The sequence below is a fragment of the Mustela putorius genome, unplaced genomic scaffold, assembly GCF_011764305.1.
Source record: "Mustela putorius furo isolate JIRA1106 unplaced genomic scaffold, ASM1176430v1.1 tig00003942_pilon_pilon_pilon, whole genome shotgun sequence".
Lineage (NCBI taxonomy): Eukaryota > Metazoa > Chordata > Mammalia > Carnivora > Mustelidae > Mustela > Mustela putorius.
Window position 1 is genome coordinate 7,733,596 of NW_025422087.1, and position 21,694 is coordinate 7,755,289.

General features: G+C 39.6%; 1 protein-coding gene across 1 annotated transcript; it reads left to right on the forward strand.

Moving 5' to 3' along the window:
• Positions 1–2,059: 2,059 nt before the first annotated feature.
• Positions 2,060–3,416, forward strand: LOC123386950 (peptidyl-prolyl cis-trans isomerase D-like). Its single transcript, XM_045069624.1, has one exon. The coding sequence runs from the start codon at positions 2,125–2,127 to the stop codon at positions 3,235–3,237; it is 1,113 nt and encodes a 370-aa protein (XP_044925559.1). The 5' UTR covers positions 2,060–2,124; the 3' UTR covers positions 3,238–3,416.
• The last annotated feature ends 18,278 nt before the right edge of the window (positions 3,417–21,694 follow it).

Sequence of the window (21,694 nt, forward strand, 5' to 3'; positions counted from 1 at the left end):
TACAAATAGAGCATTTGATTTGTCTCCTCATTACTTTATTTATAAAATTATTTATTTATTTATTTATTTTATTTTTTAAAGATTTTATTTATTTATTTGACAGAGAGAGATCACAAATAGGCAGAGAGGCAGTCAGAGAGAAACAGAAGAGGAAGCAGGCTCCCCGCTGAGCAGACGCGGAACTGGATCCCAGGACTCTGAGCTCATGACCTGAGCCGAAGGCAGAGGCTTAACCCATTGAGCCACCCAGGCGCCCCACTTTTTTTTTTTTTTAAATAAACTATTCTTTTTAGAGCAATGTTAGGTTCATGGCAAAATCGAGCACAAAGCACAGAGATTTCCCACCCACCCGCCCCTCCCCCGACGCACAGCCTCCCCAGTATCAACATGCTCTAGAGTGGCATGTTCGTCACAAGTGATGAAGCAACATTGACATGTCATTATTACCTGAAGTTCATAGTTTAAATAGGATTCACTCTTGGTATCGCACGTTGTACAGGTTTTAACAAATGTATGACATGTGCTCACTAGCACAGTATCACACAGAATAATCATACTGCTCTAAAAAGCCTGTGTCCACCTATTCATTTTCTCCTTTGTCCCTTACCCTTGACAACCACTAATTTTTTTTTTTTTTAACTGCCTCCATAGTCCATAGCCTTTCCGAATGTCATATGCTTGGAATCATACCATATATAGCCTTTTCAGATTGGCTTTTTCACTTAGTAATAAGCATGGAAGTTTCTTCCATGTCTTTTCATGGCTTGATGGCTCATTTCTTTTTAATGCTTAATAATATTCCATTGTCTGGAGGTGCCACAGGATATCCATTCACCTACTGAAGGCCATCTTGGTTACTTACAGGTTTTGGTCACTGGGCATAAAGCTGATAAAAATGTGTGTGTACAAATTTTATTTGTTTGTTTCTATTGTGGCAAAAGCCACAGAACATAAAATTTACCATCTTAACCATTTTTAAATGTACAGTTCCATGGTGTTAAGTACATTCATATTATTGTGCACATGTCCCAACCATCCATCTTTAAAACTATTTTCAGGGGTGCCTGGGTGTCTCAGTTGGTTGAGCAACTGCCTTCGGCTCAGGTTGTGATCCTGGAGTCCTGGGATGGACTCCTGCATCAGGCTCTCTGCTCAGCAGGGACTCTGCTTCTCCCTCTGACCCTTCCCTTCTCATGCTCTCCCTCTCTCTTTCAAATAAATAAATAAAATCTAAAAAAACCCAAACAAACCCTATTTTCACCTTGCCAAGCTGAAACTCTCTACCCATTAAAGTAAATCCCACTCCTCTTTCCCAAGACCCTAACAACACTGGTCTACTTTCTATCTCTATGGTTTGATTACTCTAAGAAATTCTTTTTTTTTCCTTTTTTATGCAACTTTATTGAGTTATACTTGATAGACAAAATAAATGGTCATACTTAATGTAGACAATTTAATGAGTTCAGATATGTGTATCCATGTGTGAAGCCATCACCACAGTCAAGATTATAAACATATCCAAAACCTCCAAAAGTTTCCTGCTGCCCTTTGTTTTTGTTTTTATGGTAGAACACTTAACATAAGGTCTACACTCTTACCAAATATTTGTGTATAACACTGTAGTGTTAACTCTGGAATTTATTCTATATGTTTTCTTTTTTTAATTTTTTAATTAAAAAAAAATTTTTTATAAACATATAATGTATTTTTATCCCCAAGGGTACAGGTCTGTGAATGGCCAGGTTTACACACTTCATAGCACTCACCATAGCACATACCCTCCCCAATGTCCATAACCTCACCCCCTTTCCCAAATCCCCTCCCCAGCAACCCTCAGTTTGTTATGTGAGATTAAGAGTCACTTATGGGGGGCACCTGGATGGCTCAGTGGGTTAAAGCCTCTGGCTTCGGCTCAGGTCATGGTCTCAGGGTCCTGGGATCGAGCCCCGCATCGGGCTCTCTGCTCAGTGTGGAGCCTGCTTCCTCCTCTCTCTCTGCCTGCCTTGCCTCTCTGCCTACTTGTGATCTGTCTGTTAAATAAATAAATAAATAGGCTGTCGGGTTGAGCTGCCGGCGGTCCACGAGGTTCTCTGAGTTCGCTCCCTAGCGCCTCTGCAATTCAAAATGTCGCACCCATCCCCGAAAACTAAGCCTTCCAACCCCTGTAACCCCAGAGTCTTCTTTGACGTGGACATCGGAGGGGAGCGAGTTGGTCGAATTGTCTTAGAATTGTTTGCAGATATTGTACCCAAAACCGCAGAAAATTTTCGTGCGCTGTGTACAGGAGAAAAAGGCATTGGACCCACCACTGGGAAAACTCTCCATTTCAAAGGATGCCCTTTCCATCGAATTATTAAGAAATTTATGATTCAGGGTGGAGACTTCTCAAATCAAAATGGGACAGGTGGAGAAAGTATTTATGGTGAGAAATTTGAAGATGAAAATTTCTATTATAAGCATGATCAGGAAGGTTTATTGAGCATGGCAAATGCAGGCTGCAATACAAATGGTTCTCAGTTCTTCATCACAACAGTCCCAACTCCTCACTTGGATGGGAAACATGTGGTATTTGGCCAAGTAATTAAAGGAATGGGTGTGGCAAGGATACTGGAAAATGTAGAAGTGAAAGGTGAAAAGCCTGCCAAATTGTGCGTTATTGCAGAATGCGGAGAATTGAAGGAAGGGGATGATTGGGGGATATACCCAAAAGATGGCTCTGGTGACAGTCATCCAGACTTCCCTGAGGATGCAGATATAGATTTAAAAGATGTAAATAAAATTTTACTAATAGCTGAAGATGTAAAAAATATTGGAAATACTTTTTTCAAATCTCAGAACTGGGAAATGGCCATTAAAAAATATACAAAAGTTTTAAGGTATGTGGAAGGTTCAAAGGCTGTTATTGAGCAAGCAGATAGATCGAAGCTACAACCTATAGCTTTAAGCTGTGTGCTGAATATTGGTGCTTGTAAACTGAAGATGTCAAATTGGCAGGGAGCAATCGACAGTTGTTTGGAGGCTCTTGAATTAGACCCATCCAATACCAAAGCATTGTATCGTAGAGCTCAAGGATGGCAAGGATTAAAAGAATACGATCAAGCACTGGCTGATCTTAAGAAAGCTCAGGAGATAGCACCAGAAGATAAAGCTATCCAGGCAGAGTTGCTGAAAGTCAAACAAAAGATAAAGGCACAGAAAGATAAAGAGAAGGCAGCATATGCAAAAATGTTTGCCTAATAAATTGTTTTTACTTAAATATGCATTGATTATTGTATAAAGGCAATAAGAAAATTTAAAGGTTTTTGTCTGTTATATATGATCCCTGATGTGTTTCCTTTGCTACTTCAGTTTTCCATTGTTTACAGTTTAGGAATACTGAAAAAAGCTCACTCTTAATAAAACAGTGTTACAAAATACAAAAATAAATAAATAAATAAATAAATAAATAAATAAACTTTAAAAAAAAAAAAAAAAAGAGTCACTTATGGTTTGTCTCCCTCCCAATCCCATCTTGTTTCATTTATTCTTCTCCTACCCACTTAAGCCCCCATGTTGCATCACCACTTCTTCATATCAGGGAGATCATATGATAGTTGTCTTTCTCCAATTGACTTATTTCACTAACCATAATACCCTCCAGTTCCATCCACATCGTCGCAAATAGCAAAATTTTATTTCTTTTCATGGCTGCATAGTATTCCATTGTGTATATATACCACATTCCTCTTTATCCATTCATCTGTTGATGGACATCTAGGTTCTTTCCATAGTTTGACTATTGTATACATTGCTGCTATAAACATTCAGGTGCACGTGCCCCTTTGGATCACTACTCTAAGAAATTCTTATAGCACAGGTCCTTAAGGTCCATCCATGTTATTACATATGTCAGAATTTCTTTCCTTTTTAAGGCTAGATAATATTCCATTGTATGCATGCATTACATTTTAAAAATTCAAGTATAAGTAATATATGGTGTTATATTAATTTCAGGTATACAATATAATGATTCAACAATTCTATATATGCATTTCTCAGTGCATCAGGATAAGTATACTCTTAATTCCCTTTTCTATTTTACCCCTACTCCTCAACCCCCTCCCCTCTGGCAGCCATCATTTTGTTCTCTTTTTTAAGAGTCTGGTTTTGTTTGTCTCTTTTTTTTCTTTCTTTCTTCGTTTGCTTTGTTTCTTAAATTCCACATCTGAGTGAAATCATGTGGTATTTTGTCTTTCTCTGACTAACTTATTTCACTTATCATTATACCCTCTAGGTCCAAATTGGCAATATTTCATTCTTTTTATGGCTGAGTAATATTCCATAGTATATATATATGCCACATCTTGGATATTCATCTATCATTTATTTACTTATGATTTATTTATTTGTCACTTATCATTTATTTACAATAGCCAAGATATAGAAGCAACCCAAGTGCCCATTGATAGATGAATGAATAAACAAGATATGAGATATATATCTTATTTTGTTAATCCATTCATCCACTGATGGACCCTTGGGTTGCTTCCACATTTTAGCTATTGTGAATAATGCTGCTATGAACCTTAGCACACATATATGTCTACAAGACTGTATTTTCCATTTTGGGGGACATAAACCAGAAGTGGAATTGTTGGATCATATGGGATTTTGTGTGCAGGTTTTTGCATGGGGATGTTTTTTCTCATTTGAGTAGAATACCAAGGACCATGACTGCTCTATCATGTGGTTAGAGTTTGCTTTATAAGAAACTTTCAAACTGTGTTCCAAAGCGGCATTTTGTGTTGCCCTCAGCTGCTCAGGTGCCTGGGTGGCTCTGTTGGTTAAGCGACTGCCTTCAGCTCAGGTCATGATCCCAGCGTCCCGGGTTCGAGTTCCACATCAAGCCCTGCTCCTTGGAGAGTCTGCTTCTTCCTCTGGCTTTCTCCCCTCTCATGCTCTCTCTCACTGTCTCTGTCTAAAATACTCAAATAAATAAATAAAATCTTTAAAAAAAAAAAAAGAAAGTTCCTGTTGCTCTACATCCTCACCAGCATTTGAGGTTGTCAGTGTTTTTCATTTTTTGCTGTTCTAATAGGTATGTGGTGGTATTTATTATTGTTTTAATTTGCAGTTCCCTAAAGGCATATGATACTGAGTGTCCTTTAATATGCTTATTTGCCATATGTACATCTTCTTTGGTGAACTTTCTTTCCCCCAAAATGGCTGGCTGTTTAGGGGAGAGAACATGGGGATGTGTGCTAAAGTTACATTTGCACTTTGTTTTGACTAGATTGAGTTTCTCAACCCGAATCTTAACACCATCTCTGCCTCAGATAGATGTAAGTTAAAATAATTTCTCCAAGTCTCAGTTCCCACATACATAAAATGGAAATAATAATAATTATAACACTGACCCCAAAAGAGTATTGTGAGGATTAATGACATAATGTGTTTTAAATATTTAATTCAGTCCTGGCATATAGTAAACACTAAAAATGCCAACTATCATTATTATTGCAATAATATCAGAAGTTGGTTATATTAATAAAATGTTAGAATGTTAGAGCTATAAGGGGGCACAGCACAAGCAAAGAGACAGATTGTAGTCTCTACACACTTAAGTGAGAATCCTGCCTCTGAGGTCCCCCTCCTAATAATGACGTTGGGCAAATGATCCACCCAGTAAAACCTCAGTATGTGAGAATCATCTGGGCTAAAGTTCAAACTCCAAGGCTCCTTGCTGGATATTTTGATTAAGTAGTTTTTTGTGAGCCCCAGGGTTCTGCACTGTAGACGTTTCCAGGGGATTTTGATCTCTGAGTCCCATAGGCCATACTCTGTGGAATGTTAACTCAGGTTCTTAAAGTCTCAGGCCTTCCCCCATCCAGAAGCACAGTGATACCTGCTTCATGGTTTGTGATTGAAGAATATCTGGCCATGAACCTGGCATATTGCAGGTGCTTGGAAGTGCCGGTTCCCTTTCCTCTAGATATTGTCTATTCAACTATTCCAACCTACCATGTGAATCCAGGGCCAAAGAAGAGACCAAATTCTCCAGAATGTACTAGAAGTTGACCGAAATCTGCTAACATATCAGGGAGCATCACACTATAATGTGGGAAAAGTCTGCAAAGTACATGAGGCATATTTTGAAGAATGTAAGCTAGTACTAGAATGGATTCCCACTCCCACCCCACAGATTGGCTGTGTATGGAAATAAAAAATTCCGCTCCGGTGAGCACATTTCCCTGCTTCCGAATGCCAGAAACCATGTCAGCAGTGAGCAGGACCTGCACCATTACCATTGGCAGCGAACAGTTTTCTAATGAGTTTTGGAAATTTGACTACTTGCCGGCCTCTGATGCCTTAATGTAATATTCGAAGAAAATTAACAGGGTATGATGACCTCAGAGGACCTGTGGGGAAAAAGCCAAGCCCATGCTGAACCGAGTCAGCTACAAAGAAATGAAATGTCAGTTTGCCCACCAGCCCTGGAGCCTTTAAGGTTCTTGTGTGCTATGTGTGCCTCCCATTATCTTAGCTGCTGGTTGCTCCCACTGTTGCTATAGAATGGGAACTTTGAAGCCCTGGTGTCTATAATAAGCCAGATGAGCTCATTTGTCAGTGTTTTTCCTTCCTGTTATACTTTTCAGTATGGTAAGCTGCTATTTAACTTCGAATTGTCACAATCTGTGGCATTATACACTGATATAATGTCTTTGCTGTATAATTGGTAAAGAACTTGGTAATACTTCTGACTGCAGGGGCATGAAACTATGTCGAAACATCAAACTGTTCATAGAAACTTTTAAAAAAAGTCAATTCCATCAACTCTCCCAAAAACAAGTTGAGCAAAATCATTAAGACTTCCTTATTATTATTTTTTCTTTCATGCAAAGAATATACTTTCAAGTGAATTTTTTGCCTTTTCATCCTCTGTCTGTGGACACAGGATGTATAGCAGCAGGGGAGGAGATGAGATAACTCTCCTGAAAGCTGGTTCTGTTTAACAGATTAAATTCAAATTTGCTTTTAAAAAGGAAGAGCTTGCAATGTCTTATTCCGGTTCAGCAATGGAAGCTTCATCAGGGTAGAAGCCTGCCTTACGGAAAGAATGTTGAATTTTGTAATTAGAAACTCCTAAATAAAGCTTTGAAACAGAATCTGATTTGTCTATGGGGAGCTTTTTTGTTTGTTTGTTTTAATTTATTCATATATTTGTTGATTCATTCAGCAATCCTGGGCTGCTGCCATCTGTGCTAGACAGAGGAGAAGGGAGGAGAGAGAAGGCAGGCCCTCAAGGACGCTCTGATCTCTGAAATCACAGCCAGGGTGAAATTTGATTGAAACCACTGATTCAACAAACACTTGTTGAATATTTCCTGTGTGTGGAGCTCAGGGCCCTTGAGTCCCTGCCTATCGCCTAGGGCTATTGGGAGAAACATTCTGGTTCTTGTCGGTAAATATTGCAGTCCCGGGAGCCTAGGAGGTCTTTCGCAGACATGTGAGGGCTGGCTGGCCTAATGCCCACCAGGAAGCTGTTGCTGGCAAGAGGCTGGGGATGAGCCTATGGTGGTGGGCTTCAGTAGAAGAGAGAGATGTGGAGAAGGAAGAAGCTTTTACCGTCTTCAGGCAGAAGTAATCCAGTATTCTCCTGCACTCATTATGTTTAACCTTGTGGTCTCCCTATCTTTCTTAGGTTTCTTTTTCTGGCTTCTGCCATTTTGTGACTTCCTTCCTCCCTCCCTCCTCCCCTCCTGGCATCTCTCATAGTCATTCTATACATACTGCTGCCATGAAATCCCAACAATATTATACCCCACCAACTTCATTCAAGGGAATACAAGAGCAGCCATTAAGGGACAGGCTGCTGCCCAGGAGGACTCATAGGGGCCCCAAGGTATTGGCCTCTAGGACTTAGGGCAGCAGACCAGGCTCAGCCCCCTTCAGATTGGGCTCACCTGAGGATGAGGAGCATGGTGTTCCTTTTAGAGCTTTGAGAATCTAGATACATGCACACACATTGCTATGTACACATACACCTCAGTATTTTTCAGGGAAGTTTTGATATTCTGAGTTACAGAACAAAAGGGCGGATTCCTCTGAAGATGAGCACTGAAGCCAGGTTGGGTGACTGGGTTATCTGAAGTGGAAGAAATGAGGAGGTATTGATTTTTCGGGGGTGGAGGGGTGGGGAATACAACATGAAGAGTTCAGCTGTCATCTTCTTCCCACTCATTTAGATATTTTAATTATACAGGATCATAGACCAAAGGAATTATATATATTCTTCATTTAAGAAAATTTTTAATGAAGAAAGGACCTTGTTTATTGCCTCCCAAAGAGTGAACCCCTGAATACAACTTTTGGCCTCCAGGAGGGCCATGTCATCCCTCTGGGTCTGCCAGTTCCATACGGACAAGACCATGTCTGCTTTTGTCACTATAAATCCCTAAACCTGGTACAATGCATGATCCCCTAAGATGCTCAACACATATCTATTAATGTAAAATAATTAGGTGTGTGAGTCATTTTGAAACACTGCATTGTTATAGCCCAACTCTCTAAATAGGATTCTTGACCAAATGACGAACTAAAAAACTCCAAGAGGACATAGATAGAAAACTAGAGTGTGGTATTAAGAACTAGTTCTACCAATTGGATTTTAAACGAGTAACGTATTCCATTTTTAGGTAAGAATTGTTTGAGGCACTCAGAAACGACAGGATGACACCTACACTTTTGTAGGGAAATCCATGGCGGGATCCAAGTCTGGCTGTTACTATGATGGTTGAAACACTCATTGTGAAGGTGGGTTCAGTCTTCATTTATAGGGGAGATGTGAGAAAAACAAACAAACAAACAAACATAAAACAAACCATGACTTCAGCTTACCAAGAATAATTTTCTAGTTTTAGCATCAGCAACTTAAATGACCATATCCAAGCCATATGAGTAATCCCTGCATATATGGAGCCCAATAAGTGAACTCAGCAGGTCTGGTTTACTGACTGACTTGAATCACTATGTAGCCTGTGTAATCAGTGGCACTTGGTTTTAAGTCAGATCAAAATATGCATGAAGGGCAAAGAAGTCGATTCAGCAACTTACCTGAGATATATATTCTAAGGACGAGAAAGAAATTTAATTAAGCCTAAAAGAAATCCAGGTACATAAAAAAAAAATTAAAAAAAATAAAAAAATAAGAAAATTTTAAAAAGTTTAAAAAGATATAAATGGAAAATAAAGTTAGAATTGTATCTGCCAATGAATTACTAGATTACACCAAGAAACTATCAGTAAGAGCTGACAAATATTTTGTTCTTGGGTGGATTTTTTTCCCTACTAGAAAACATTTTTCATGATATTACATTATTAATAGAGGGTTCCAAATCATAACTATCCAAGAGTTGCTTCCTGTGTTAGGGATAGTGACTTCATATAGCAGAAAAGTTTGTTTTAGGGAACTAACAGAGTGTGTCTGTAAACAGGCAGCTGAATTGGACACAACTGAAAGATCTGGTTCTCAAATCTGCTATGGCTCATTGAGATAGTATTTGGAGCAGCGGGACAATTACTTCTTGGATCTGGGTGCTTGCATCATTGTATAAACAGGCCGTAGAGAAATGGAATGACCAAATCTTTTCCTTGTATCTACTTCACAGAGCATGGATGCATATGGCTGTGGTCTTTGGTGCCAGTGAACTGGGACACAAAAATATTATTTCTAAATATTGCCAATATCCTTAATGGGACTACTTATAAAGTGAAATTTACACAATAACACCATATGAGGTAGTTTGTTATTCTATTGTTTTAACATTTTTTTGTTCAGTGTCAGTCTCCAGCAGTCCCCCCCCCTTTTTCTTTCACAAATTATTGTTGAAATGCATAGTACTCACAGACAGAAGGAAATGTGTCTAGAGCATCTTTGTGTAAGGGTACAACTGTGGACTGCAAACCTTGGGCACAGGGTCTTTTTTTTTTTTAATTTTTAAAGAAGATATTATTTATTTATTTGTCTGAAAGAGAGAGAGAGAGACACACTATGAGGGACTCCATCCCAGGACCCTGGGATCATGACCTGAGTCGAAGGCAGATGCTCAACTGACTGAGCCACCTGAGCATCCCCTGGTTACAGATTCTTGAGTGAAATAGTCATGACGTTATCCCAATCTCTTCTCCTTATGAAACAAGAAGATCTTTGCTTACAATTTCTGAGAACAACAATAGAACTAAAATCACACTATTGATTAGACTAAATAGACTATAGACTACAGATATGACTAAAATCATACTATAGATTAGAATGAAAACTGTACATAATTTACTTTACAAATATCTCGGGTTTGGTCATAGGAAGTGGGATCCCTCAATGGGGGGCCATACAGAGTCCAATTTATAAATTAAAAAAATCTTTTTTGAGGTGAAGTTGCCAGCAGTTTCTCTTATGGTCAGGAATACGTAGGGGTCACCTTGAAGCATATCTTTTTGTGTGTATGGTAAAATATATGTAACATAAAAGTTATTATTTTAATTATTTCTAAATGTAGAGTTTGGTGGCACTAAATACGTTCACATGTATGTTTTTGCATACATGCATTTTGCAACCATCACCATGATTTATTTCCAGAACTTTTTCATTATCTCCAACTGAGACTCTGTCTCCAATCCCCATCCTCCAGCCCCTGGCAACCACCCTTCCACTTTCTGTCCCTATGGACTTGACCACCCTAGGTAGCCCAGGTAAGTAGAATCATGCAGTATTCGTCCTTTTGTGCTTGGTTATTTCACTTAGCATAATGTCCTCAGGGCCCAACCATGCTGTAGCCCGTGTGGGATATTTCTTCCTTTCTTGAGGCTGAATAATAATCCACTGTATGGATAGACCACTTTTGTAATCCATTCATCTGTCAAGGGACACTCGTGTTGATTCTATCTTTTATCTACTGAGAATCATGCTGCTATGATATATGTATCTCTTCAAGACCCTGCTTTCAATTATTCTGGAAATGCACCCAGAAGTGAAATCGATGGGTCAGCTAGTAGTTCTATTTTTAATTTTTTGACCTCCATACTATTTTTCACAGTGACTGTACTGCTTTACATTTGGAGTATACCTTTCTTGATGTGCCCTCTTTTTGATATAAAAATGTAAGGCAAGCATGTCCTCTGCTCTGAGGAGAAGGTGTTATTGGACTTTTTTGTTGAACTCAGCTCAGCTGTCTCTTCCATCGGTGCTCAGGGCAAGGGGAAAAAGGTGGACGAATGGTGTAAGCAGGTCCCTGGGCCACATTGATATGAAGGGATTTATCCCTTCACTGTTGGTGTTACTCGGTGTGTTTTCACAAATGGATTTCATGGTGGAGAGAAAGGAGAACATCACGGCATTTCTTGGGCTCTGCACTGTTAAAACTCTCAGGCTGTAGGGCTTCAGGGAGTTACTGCAAAATTTCCTGCCCACTGTCCTGTGGGCTCTGCTATAAAAGACCTATCAGGACACAAATTTAACATTATTTTCTTGATAAAACATTAAGTTCCATATTTATGGAAGAAATGCTTTGCCATTCAGTGGAGTGGTGGTTTGTGTGTGAAAAATAACACAGGAATTGAGTTGTATTCTGAATCCTATTTAAAAAAAATGATGCTACCATTTCATCTGTCTAAATGAGACCTAATGCTGTGAAAAAAGCATTAGGGAAGAGCTTTCTGTTCATATTTAGGTCCTTCTTTTAAATTGAAACCATTTTATCTCTTTTAAGTGAAGATCCTCATCCCCCAACCCCTTTCCCCCAACACAACCAGAGTCTCATAAAATAGTTTTTCTGCATGAGTGATTCATTTCTTTATACAATTTTTTTGTGAACTGTCATTTCGTGCCTATGAAACAAAAGAAAATTTGATTCAGAGGATTAAAAATACATCTTTGCCCACTTCAATTATAATGATTAAAAGCATTGAGCCTTATGTCAACAAGGAACTTGGAGGATAAAATGTATGTTTGTCCAGATGTGTGGCAAGCTTGCGAGAGCACATTCACTGGACCCAAACCTCACAGGATGGAGCCTTCCATGCCACATGCTGCATCCGAGAGCCGACTTGGGTGTGTGGGAGGGCAATGATACATGACTCCCGAACCAGGGCCCAGGGAATGTCAGCCAGCACTAGGCTTCAGCTATTTAGGCACATATAAAAAATATTAGATGTGTTCTTTTTGTTTATGTTTCATTGTACTCAGATGAATAAGAAAAGGCTTCTTTTTCACATGTCTGAGTAAATGAAATGATCAAGGAAAAAAAAAGTGTCCCATATGTGTTCAAAAGCAGAGGAAGCCACTAGTTAAACTTAGGCTCCTATACATAGGAATAACGTTAAAAATAGTTTTTAATCAATCTAATTACTTCCTGATCATTGAGGTTTCCTATATAGTTTTTCAATTTTCTAGGTTCCTGTGATGGTTAATTGTGTGTGTTACTTGGAAGGGTGTTTTGGGATGAGATTAACATATCTGTGAACCTTGAGTACAGCAGCTTGTCTTCCACAATGTGGGTGGGCCTCACCCAATCAGTTGAACGTCTGAGTAGAACAAGTAGAGCAAGGGGAGCAAGGGGGAATTCTTGAGCAGACTGCCTTGAAACTTTATTTGCACCATCAGCTATCTTGTGTCTTCAGTCTGCTGGCCCACACTGCAGATTTTGAACTTGCCCTTCTCTATGGTTACAAGAGCCAATTCCTTATAATAAATCTCTCTTTTTCTCTGTTTCTCTCTGGTCTATCTACCTAATTCCTATTGGTTCTGCCTCTACAGAGAACTCTGACTAATACAGTTTCTTTCTTATATTTCCTATCCTCCCCTGAATTCATACCAGTGTTTTATGTTTTTTTTCTTTTAGTGGGAAATTAAGGTAATTTATTCTATGAAACTATAAAAAGAAAAGATATAAGAGCATATAGGCATAAAGAGATAGGAATATATTGGTCAGGGTTCTAGCAAGAAATAGAATTCCCCTCAAAAGAATTTAACCAAAAAGTGCTTCTTTACCTATGGGTAGCCAGAGTTAAGGAAACTAACAGGGCCTGGGGAGAGACCCAGGGAACTAACGTTAGCAGAAACTGGTTACCACCAACAGCCTGAAGGTCCAAGGAGGAGAAACTCTATTTCCAGAGCCGAGGAGTTCTGGAAGGGTCACTGGCAGGGACTGTACTAAGAGAAGGAGGAAGCTGCAGTGAGACTATGACTGGAGCAAGGAACAGTGGGAGAAATACTGTGATCTTTCTGTCATTCACCCCTCTGATCTCTTGCCAGTGTCTCTTGTCAAACCCACGCAGATGTCAAGGCCAGAGCTGGGAGAAGCTGTCCAGAGAGACCAGCCCCCTCCTTGGGGCACACAGCAGGGTGGAGGCAATGGATCTGGGGAGGCAAACACAATAGTTAGCATACCTTGAAAAAATCCAGAAGGTTTTGCTACAGTCTACAGAATAGTCACCCTTCATTACCCATGGCCCTTCTGGCTTTGCTGATTGCACAGATACAGAGCCTGGAGCACACACTTTCCTGCCCACTGAGATGGGACCTGACTTTCACCTGCTCCACTGCCATGTCCAAGCATTGTTAACCCCAAGCGGAGTGGACAGATGTCCGCCGCCCTCTCTCGGATTGGTTGTGGCCTGCCTTCTGCCCTTGTGGGCAGCTCTGGGCACTAGAGACACTTTTCTCCATCTTCTCTGCGTACCCCAGCCTGGCTCCAGCCAGCTCCCAGCAGCCCCGAGAGCAGAGTGTTACCTCCTGTGACCATCACAGAGGATATGGCCTCTTGGACTCTTTTCGTCTGCATTTTACTTTAAGTTGGTGTCATAAATAGCCATGTGGAAATAAGTTAATCTGAAATGATTTTGAAGAGCACACAAATAGATTAAAAATCAATCGATTTTTTTCTAAAGATTTTGCAGAGAATGCGTATATGTAAAATTCCAAATCTTTCAGTTCAAACAATAAACCTGGCTTTATTGTTATATTGGGAAAAGAATCTCCCAATTCAGACTTGGGAGATTGCAGTGTTTCAAAATGCTTTATTTCAAGAATTACCCAATAGGTCTTCAGCTAGGTCATCAGGAAATCTAACTGTAAGAGAACAGAGCAGATTAAATAGGGCCGAGGAGAAGAAGTGGTGTTGCCTAAGACTCTGAGAGCTGGGATCACCTAAATTAGGTGGCTGGCATGAGAAACGTGTCTGGGTGTGCAGGGTCAGCACTGGGTTCAGCAGATGTCTCCCCTGCCTCACCCTAGTCTCACCCTGCTGGGTTGTCCACTCCTTTCGAAGAAAGCCCCATCCAGAACTGCCTGCTAGCTTATTCTTTCTAGAAAGTTGCCCTTTTATAGAGGCTTCAATATGATCTCACTTACTGGTTGTGGGGAAAATTTGCAAACCATGAAAAGAACTTTCTGGAACAGCTGTGGATGATAAGACTGGATAGAACAGGCACAGGGCCTATTGGTGGAGACAGTAGAGGAGCTCGAGGAATTCAAAAGTTGAGCCTAATCCTGAGGCTTCAAGCATTTAAATGCAAACAAAGCAAGCAGTTGGCAATTGCAAGTAAGGAGAAGGTAAGGAGATGCTGATGGCTTCCAATGTTGTCCCAGTATCCTGAGTCCTACCGTCCATCCACTCCTTCAGGTAAAAGCATCTTATTTGAAAAAGTAGACACTGTTGTTTAAGTTGCAAGAGGGTGGCTGATGCACTTAGGTTGCCAACTCTGTCTTATGAATTAATAGTTGAGATCGGGGCACCTGGGTGGCTCAGTTTGTTAAAGCCTCTGCTTTTGGCTGAGGTCATGATCCCAGGGACCTGGGACCGAGCCCCACATGGGGCTCTCTGCTCAGCTGGGAGCCTGCTTCCCTCTCTCTCTCTCTCTCTGCCTGCCTCTCTGCCTACTTTTGACCTCTGTCTGTCAAATAAATAAATTAAAAAAAAAAAAAAAGTTGAGATCATTTTCCATGAAAGGGGAGGGTGGAAATGATGGAGATACATTTCCTATCCTTCATAATAGTATTTCCTAAGGTCAGCACAGTCAGCTGTCCAGAATCTTTGGGTTTTATTTTCTCCTCACGGTAGCACTCCACGTGCACAGCAGAGAGAAAGTAGCCTAAGATATCGTGAACAAGAATTTACATTGAAGAAATGCTGAATGTATCTATTTGTTCAGTCCCCATCGTATCACCAATCACACATGGCTTAGTCAGCTCAGGCTACTAGAACAGGGTACCACAGATGGGGAGGCTAAAACACCAGACATAGTTCTGGGGGCTGGAAAGCCACATATCAAGGTGCCTTCAGGCTCTGTTCCTGGCGAGAACTTGCTTTTTGGCTTCCAAGTGGGAGACTTCTTGCTGGGTCCTCACATGGCAGGGGGGAAAGAGAGCTCTGTTGTCTCTTCCTCTTCTTATAAGGACACTCATGGAGCCCAACTCTCATGACTTCATCTAATTACCACCCAAAAGCCCCATCCATTGGAAGTTAGGGCTTCAACGGATGAAGTTTAGGGCGGGATGCACATTTGGTCCATGACGGCATGGTACCAGTAACCTAGTGTGAAGAGGTTTGCAGAAATACTGTTAGAAAAATTGCCGAAATGTGAGCTCTTTGACTCCAGTTTGACTCAGATCCGTTGGTTTTGTAGATAGTTGGTCTTACACACAGGGTGGTTAGATGTATTGCATCCTTCCTCCCTTGCGAAGGAAATATGTGGTCCTCACAGCTCAGCAACAGATGGCCAAAGTTTACAAAACCACTAAGAAAACATACCCAATGTATTAAAACAAAGTTCACTGCTAACACTGAACCATCTCTTTCATGTTTTGATTCATAAGGTAACAGCGCTCTAATCTGGAAAAAGAAACAAAAAAACCACTGGACATTATTTAAAAAGTAACAACACCCCCATTTAGCTGTTCTCAGAAATTTCTTTTTTTGGATTAAAAGGCACAAAGGATTAAAAAAAAAAAAAGGCACAAAGGAGGGTATTTCTGAGGGAAGGGTTACATGTGGCGACCCTAAGGGAAACGCTGCTGATGTGAGCGGCATCTCGCTGCATTTGCTGTGATGGAAACGCCATCCTCTTCCTTCTCCTGTGGCTAAAACTTTGCTAGGCAATATGGTACTAATGAAAATGTGGAAAAAAATTAGGAAATAATTATTGTTTACATGAAAGCCATTCAACTCCTTATGCAAGAAAATCCTCTCTTTGACATGATCTCATTCTCCTAATACAAAGGGCATGGGTACCCTCAAATGTCTGCTGTCTACTACGCATAATTATAGATTATCACTCTCATAGTTAATCAGAATATCTCAGGAATTGTGAAGATGGGAAATCTAGGTAAAAAATACCTTCCTGGAATCACAATCAATTCATTTGCCTAATTGTATTTAATCGATTAAAGTACATTTTGAAAAAGAAATTAAAATATTAGAAAAATACTTTATTCTGTGCACAAACCCATCCAAGTTGGCAAAAGGATGCTCTGTGAAGAAGCTCGGGGTGAGATACTGGGCCTTGTTACCCAGAAGCATACACACATGTGTCTGTGATTCTCTCTGTATACTGTCCCACCTGTGGCTCGGGATGCTGGGTGTTCTGGTCATGATGGGAAGGGTGGGGGGAAGGGCACTGAGCCAGGTCATTGTCCCGACCAGGAGGCAAGGAAAGATTGTGCTTCTAGGAATTGAACTGTGATGGGGGAATTTAAAATATGGAGAAGATCACATTACCTGTAAGCTTTTTTTTTTTTTTTTTTTTTAACATAAAAATGACTCTTCGATACCTGGAATAAGGAAGTAAGAGTGGAGAATCAGGGATAGAAATACAATGGAACAGACAGGCTGAAATTATGCCACAGGGTATACATTCTTTCTTACAAGTGTAAAGATGCTATGTGTGATTTCTGTGCCGTGTCTAACCCTCATATCCCTGAAGACCATACACCAGACAAAACAATGGACTGTGTGTGTCTCCATTATTTTTTCTTGTCTGCTAATAATTTTTTAAATAATGGAATCATTTTTGCTGATAAAGAATTCACGGTGACCTCCATTTTCAGTCATATGAATGTATCCTAAAGTAGTTAGGCAAGGTAGGTCATACAAGATGATTTCATGTTGGAAACATAAATTTGAATTAAATATAGGGAGAATGACAGTAATATGTGTTGAATGCTGAACATCCACCAGGTTGTTCTAAGTATGTCACTTATAGGGGTTAGTTTAACTAAAGAGACAGAAGAAGCAACGCAGAAAATAGAAATTTTATTGTTGGCAAATTAACTCATTTTCAAAATTTGGAATTACAAAATGTAATAAGGTGAAAATAAAACATTTGTGGGTCCCCTGGATCAGGGTGACACAAAAGTGTGAGATATCTGTAATGTTTAAATCTGACCTAGGGGCACCTGGGTGGCTCATTAAGTTAAGTGTCTGCCTTCCACTCAGCTCATGATCCCAGTGTCCTGGGATCGAACCCCGCATAGGGATCCAACCTCGCATAGGGATCCTTGCTCAGCGGGAAGCCTGCTTCTCCCTCTCCTACTCCCCCTGCTTGTATTCCTTTTCTCACTGTGTCTCTGTCAAATAAATAAGTAAAATATTTAAAAATAATAAATCTGACAAGCGACTAATATCTAGAATATACAAGGGATGTGTACATATTGACAACTACAAAATACTCCAATAGAAAACGTGGGCAAAATACAGAAGGGGCGGTTTACGGAAGAGGAAACTCTTTGAGCAACTAAACACATAGAGAGATGTTCAAACATATAAGTAAGAGAAAAACTAATAAAAAAAATGAAACATCACTGTGTCCATTAGCCAGGATTTCATCAGGGGGCTGCACGACACCCACTGTGGGCAAGAGTGTGAGATTAGGTGCCCCTCTGCACCACTGGGGGGCGAGCACACTGGGACTCCTATCCAGCCCAGCCAATGTAACTGAGCGTGTGATGGACTAGGGCCCAGCCATTCCCCACTTGAGTTGCTTCTGGAAATTCTCATTACAGGCCCTTAATAGACACAACTAAGGGTATTGGTGGCAGGTTGTGGGGGGCATCCGATGTCCTTCATGGAGCGCAGATGGTAAAAGGCAAAGGTAAACATTCATGGAGGACTGTGCCCCAGTTAGAAACAACAGATTCAGTTTTCATGTAGGAGCATGGATAATCTTAAGAATATACCACTGAGTGAAAAAGGTAAGAAACAGAATGAGATGACATAATCCTCTTTGTGCAAACTAAAATAGATCTTAAAATTACCAAATTCTTAGAAGAAAACAGAAGGGGAAAAAAAAAACAAAAGGGAAAACTTCACGACATGAGCTTTAGAAATAATCTCTTGGATATGACATCAAAAGCACAGGCAAAGAAATCAAAAAGTAAATAAATAAATTCAACCTCACCCAAATTAAGAACTTTTGTTCATAAAGACAGAGAACAGAATGGTGGTCGCCAGGGACAGTGTTTAATGCAGACAGAGTTTCCGTGTAAGAGGATGGAAAGACTCTAGAGGGGGTGGTGGTCACAGCCCCATAACAATGTGATGGCACTTACTACCGTTTAACTGTACACTTAAAAGTGATTAAAATGGTAAATTTTATGTTAGGTATATTCAACCACAATCACAAAAATAAGAAATAAATTTAAAAGACAAAGAAAGAAGAAAAATATGTGATTCTGATAGTTTTAGAGTAGGAGTACCATCCATTTTATAAAGAGGAGAAGGGAGATAATGCTTATGTTTTTCCTTCTGTGAAACAAAGCAACACGTAATAATTCAGTGGTCAGTATTATGCAAATTTTAAAATTCAATAATTTGTTAAAAATTTTTTTGAGAATAAAGAGGTATCTGCACAAAACAACAAATACACACTTCCAGATATTTGTGAAACACGCTAACCTCTGCTAAGGGGAGGGGAACAGGTTGGCTATGGGATAAAAGGGAATAAACAAGTAAAGGGAATATGAACAGGAAAATACTTGTGACCTCTCAATTCCGTTTAACAAACATTTATTAAGACTTTACTTTTTCCAGACATTGTGTTTGTTTTCGTGCTTTCTGATGGTATCTGAGCCTAAATATGATTTACATACATGAGATAATGAGACTCTTTATTAATTTTTGTTAGAATTGCATGTGCTCCAATAACAGAGAGAAAACGAAAAATTTATTACTGGATAAAAGTGTCTTCTAAGATGCTTTATCTTGCTTACATGGTATGATATATTGGCACAACATGTTATCTTCAGTGTAGCTTTTGTCTCAAGTGATGCCATTAAACCATTAAAAGCCAAGAAATATAATTTAAAAATGAGCCATAACATATAATAGTGTGATAGACTTGGAGAATATTGGATGTTATTTAAATTATTTATAGATTAGTGTCTTATGAAAAATAGGAGCTTAGAGGTATATTTAGATGTTTCTAAGTCTCAAGTTACTACAGACTCAACACGTCCTAATAAAACTAATCCTTAATAATCCCCAGTCATTCATTAATTCAACAAATATTTATGAAAATTCTATCCTGTGCCAGATCCTGGGCCTCAATAACCATTTTACTTCATTACTTTTAAATTTATATCACCACTCCAGGCTTCTCTGAATTTCAAACCCACAGCACAGCATTTATATTTCTTGAGTATCTCAAGAGTTCTTCAAACCCAGATCATCCAAACACCTGTGACTCACCCCCATAATTATTGTTTCCAGTTTCCTCCTCTTAGAAAATGGCTCCACTTTAATTGGCAGAGGCCAGACACTAAGTGATTGTCCTTGAAGTCTCTCTCTCTGTCCCTTGTCTTACGCAGTGATGCCAAGTCCTATTGATTTTAACATTTAAATATTTCTCAGATCCATTCACTTTCCTCCATCTTTAGTCACCATCAGTCCAAAGTACTATAACTATCTCATTTCCTGACAGGACTCCTGGCCTCAAATATGTATGGCTAGCCCTCCACCTCATTCTACATCGAAGCTAAATCTGGCAATGTCATTTCCTATCTCTTCTCTGCTCTTAAAAAGCTATGTCTCTTTAGTTGAAGAATAAAACCTCCAAGGTAGCCAGTGATACACTGATGATATTGTTCCTTTCTGTCTCTGTACCATGTTACCACAGGATCTTTGCACATGGCATTCTCATAGAATTGGAATGCTCTTTGTCTCCCTTTTTTCTCCCCTGTCTCTCCTCATTTGCATAGTCCATCCATTCACTCGCAAATACTTATGGAGAACCTACTATGTGCCAGGTGCTGATTTAGGGTGGATACTCAGTTCCCTCTTAAAGATTTAATTTTCATGAGTTAAATTTGGATTCTGGTAGACTAATTCTGACTTAGCTCAATGTTCCTTCTTCAGAGAAGTCTGATCAAAGCAGGGCCAAATTTCCCTGTTGTAAGTTCTCAAAACCCTATGCACTCTTTCCTAGTACTTATTACAGCTTGTAATTATACATTTATTTGAGGGTTTATCTGAATAATGTTTGACTCACCCATTAGTCTCTAAGATTTCTTTAGGGTTAGGATATGCCTGTTTTTTTTTTTTTTTGTCATCATAGTACGCTTGGTGCCCTATCACAGTGCTACATGCACAGAAAATCCTTGATCTTGTAAATATTTATTGATTGAATAAAATGTGCTAGAAAATGATCACCACCCTAAGGTTAGCCCAGTGAGAAGGCAGATGAATGAACAAATAATACAGCAGAGGAATAATACTGGCTCAGAGGTACATGCAGAAGCTGGAGGGATATATACAATCCCTCATTTTATTATTTATTTTTTAAATTGGGAAGATAAGCACCTTTATATGCTGAAGGTTAATAGCCAATGGAGAGAGAAAAAAGATACACGAGGGAAAGGACCCAATGAAGGGAAAACTTCCCTGGAAAGAGAAAGGATGGGGTCCAGAGCTCCGTGGAGGAACAGACATGGAGGGACAACCATGGCAATGGTTGGGGAGCTCTGTCTGATGGTTTCAATTTCTCTGTGGAGTACAAGGCTAGACCTGCTCTAACTAGTACATAGCCACTTGCCACATGTGGCCACTAAGCCCTTTAGACATAGCCAGTCTAGGGAGATGTGCTCTAAATGCAAAAGACATATCAAATTTTGGACTTAGTACAAATACAAATGCAACATAGCTCATTAATCATCATATATTAGTTATTTGTTGAAATGATGATACAGTCAATTCTGATTATTCATTGCAATGATGTTCTACAAAGTTGCCGTGAACACTGAGTTAGCAAATAGTGAGCCATTGAGAGCCTTTGGTCACAATTTCACCCATAGCTCAATATATAACCCTATTTTATGTGACCTTGCTGGATTTACACAACACTTTGTGTTTCTGTTTAAAGATAACTGTATTTAACCTGAATCAACCAATATTTAGTAACAAGATTGAAGCAGTGATCAAAAACCTCCCAAAAAACAAAAGCCCAGGACCTGATGGGTTCCCCAGAGAATTCTACCAAACATTCAAAAAAGAAATAATACCTATTCTCCTGAAGCTGTTTCAAAAAATAGAAACAGAAGGAAAACTTCCAGACTCTTTCTATGAAGCCAGCATTACCCTGATCCCCAAACCAGACAAAGACCCCATCAAAAAGGAGAACTTCAGGGGCACCTGGGTCGCTCAGTGGCTTAAGCCTCTGCCTTCAGCTC

Bases quoted from the DNA above. Each gene is read 5' to 3' on its own strand.
- LOC123386950 (XM_045069624.1), top strand. From the start codon at position 2,125: ATGTCGCACCCATCCCCGAAAACTAAGCCTTCCAACCCCTGTAACCCC.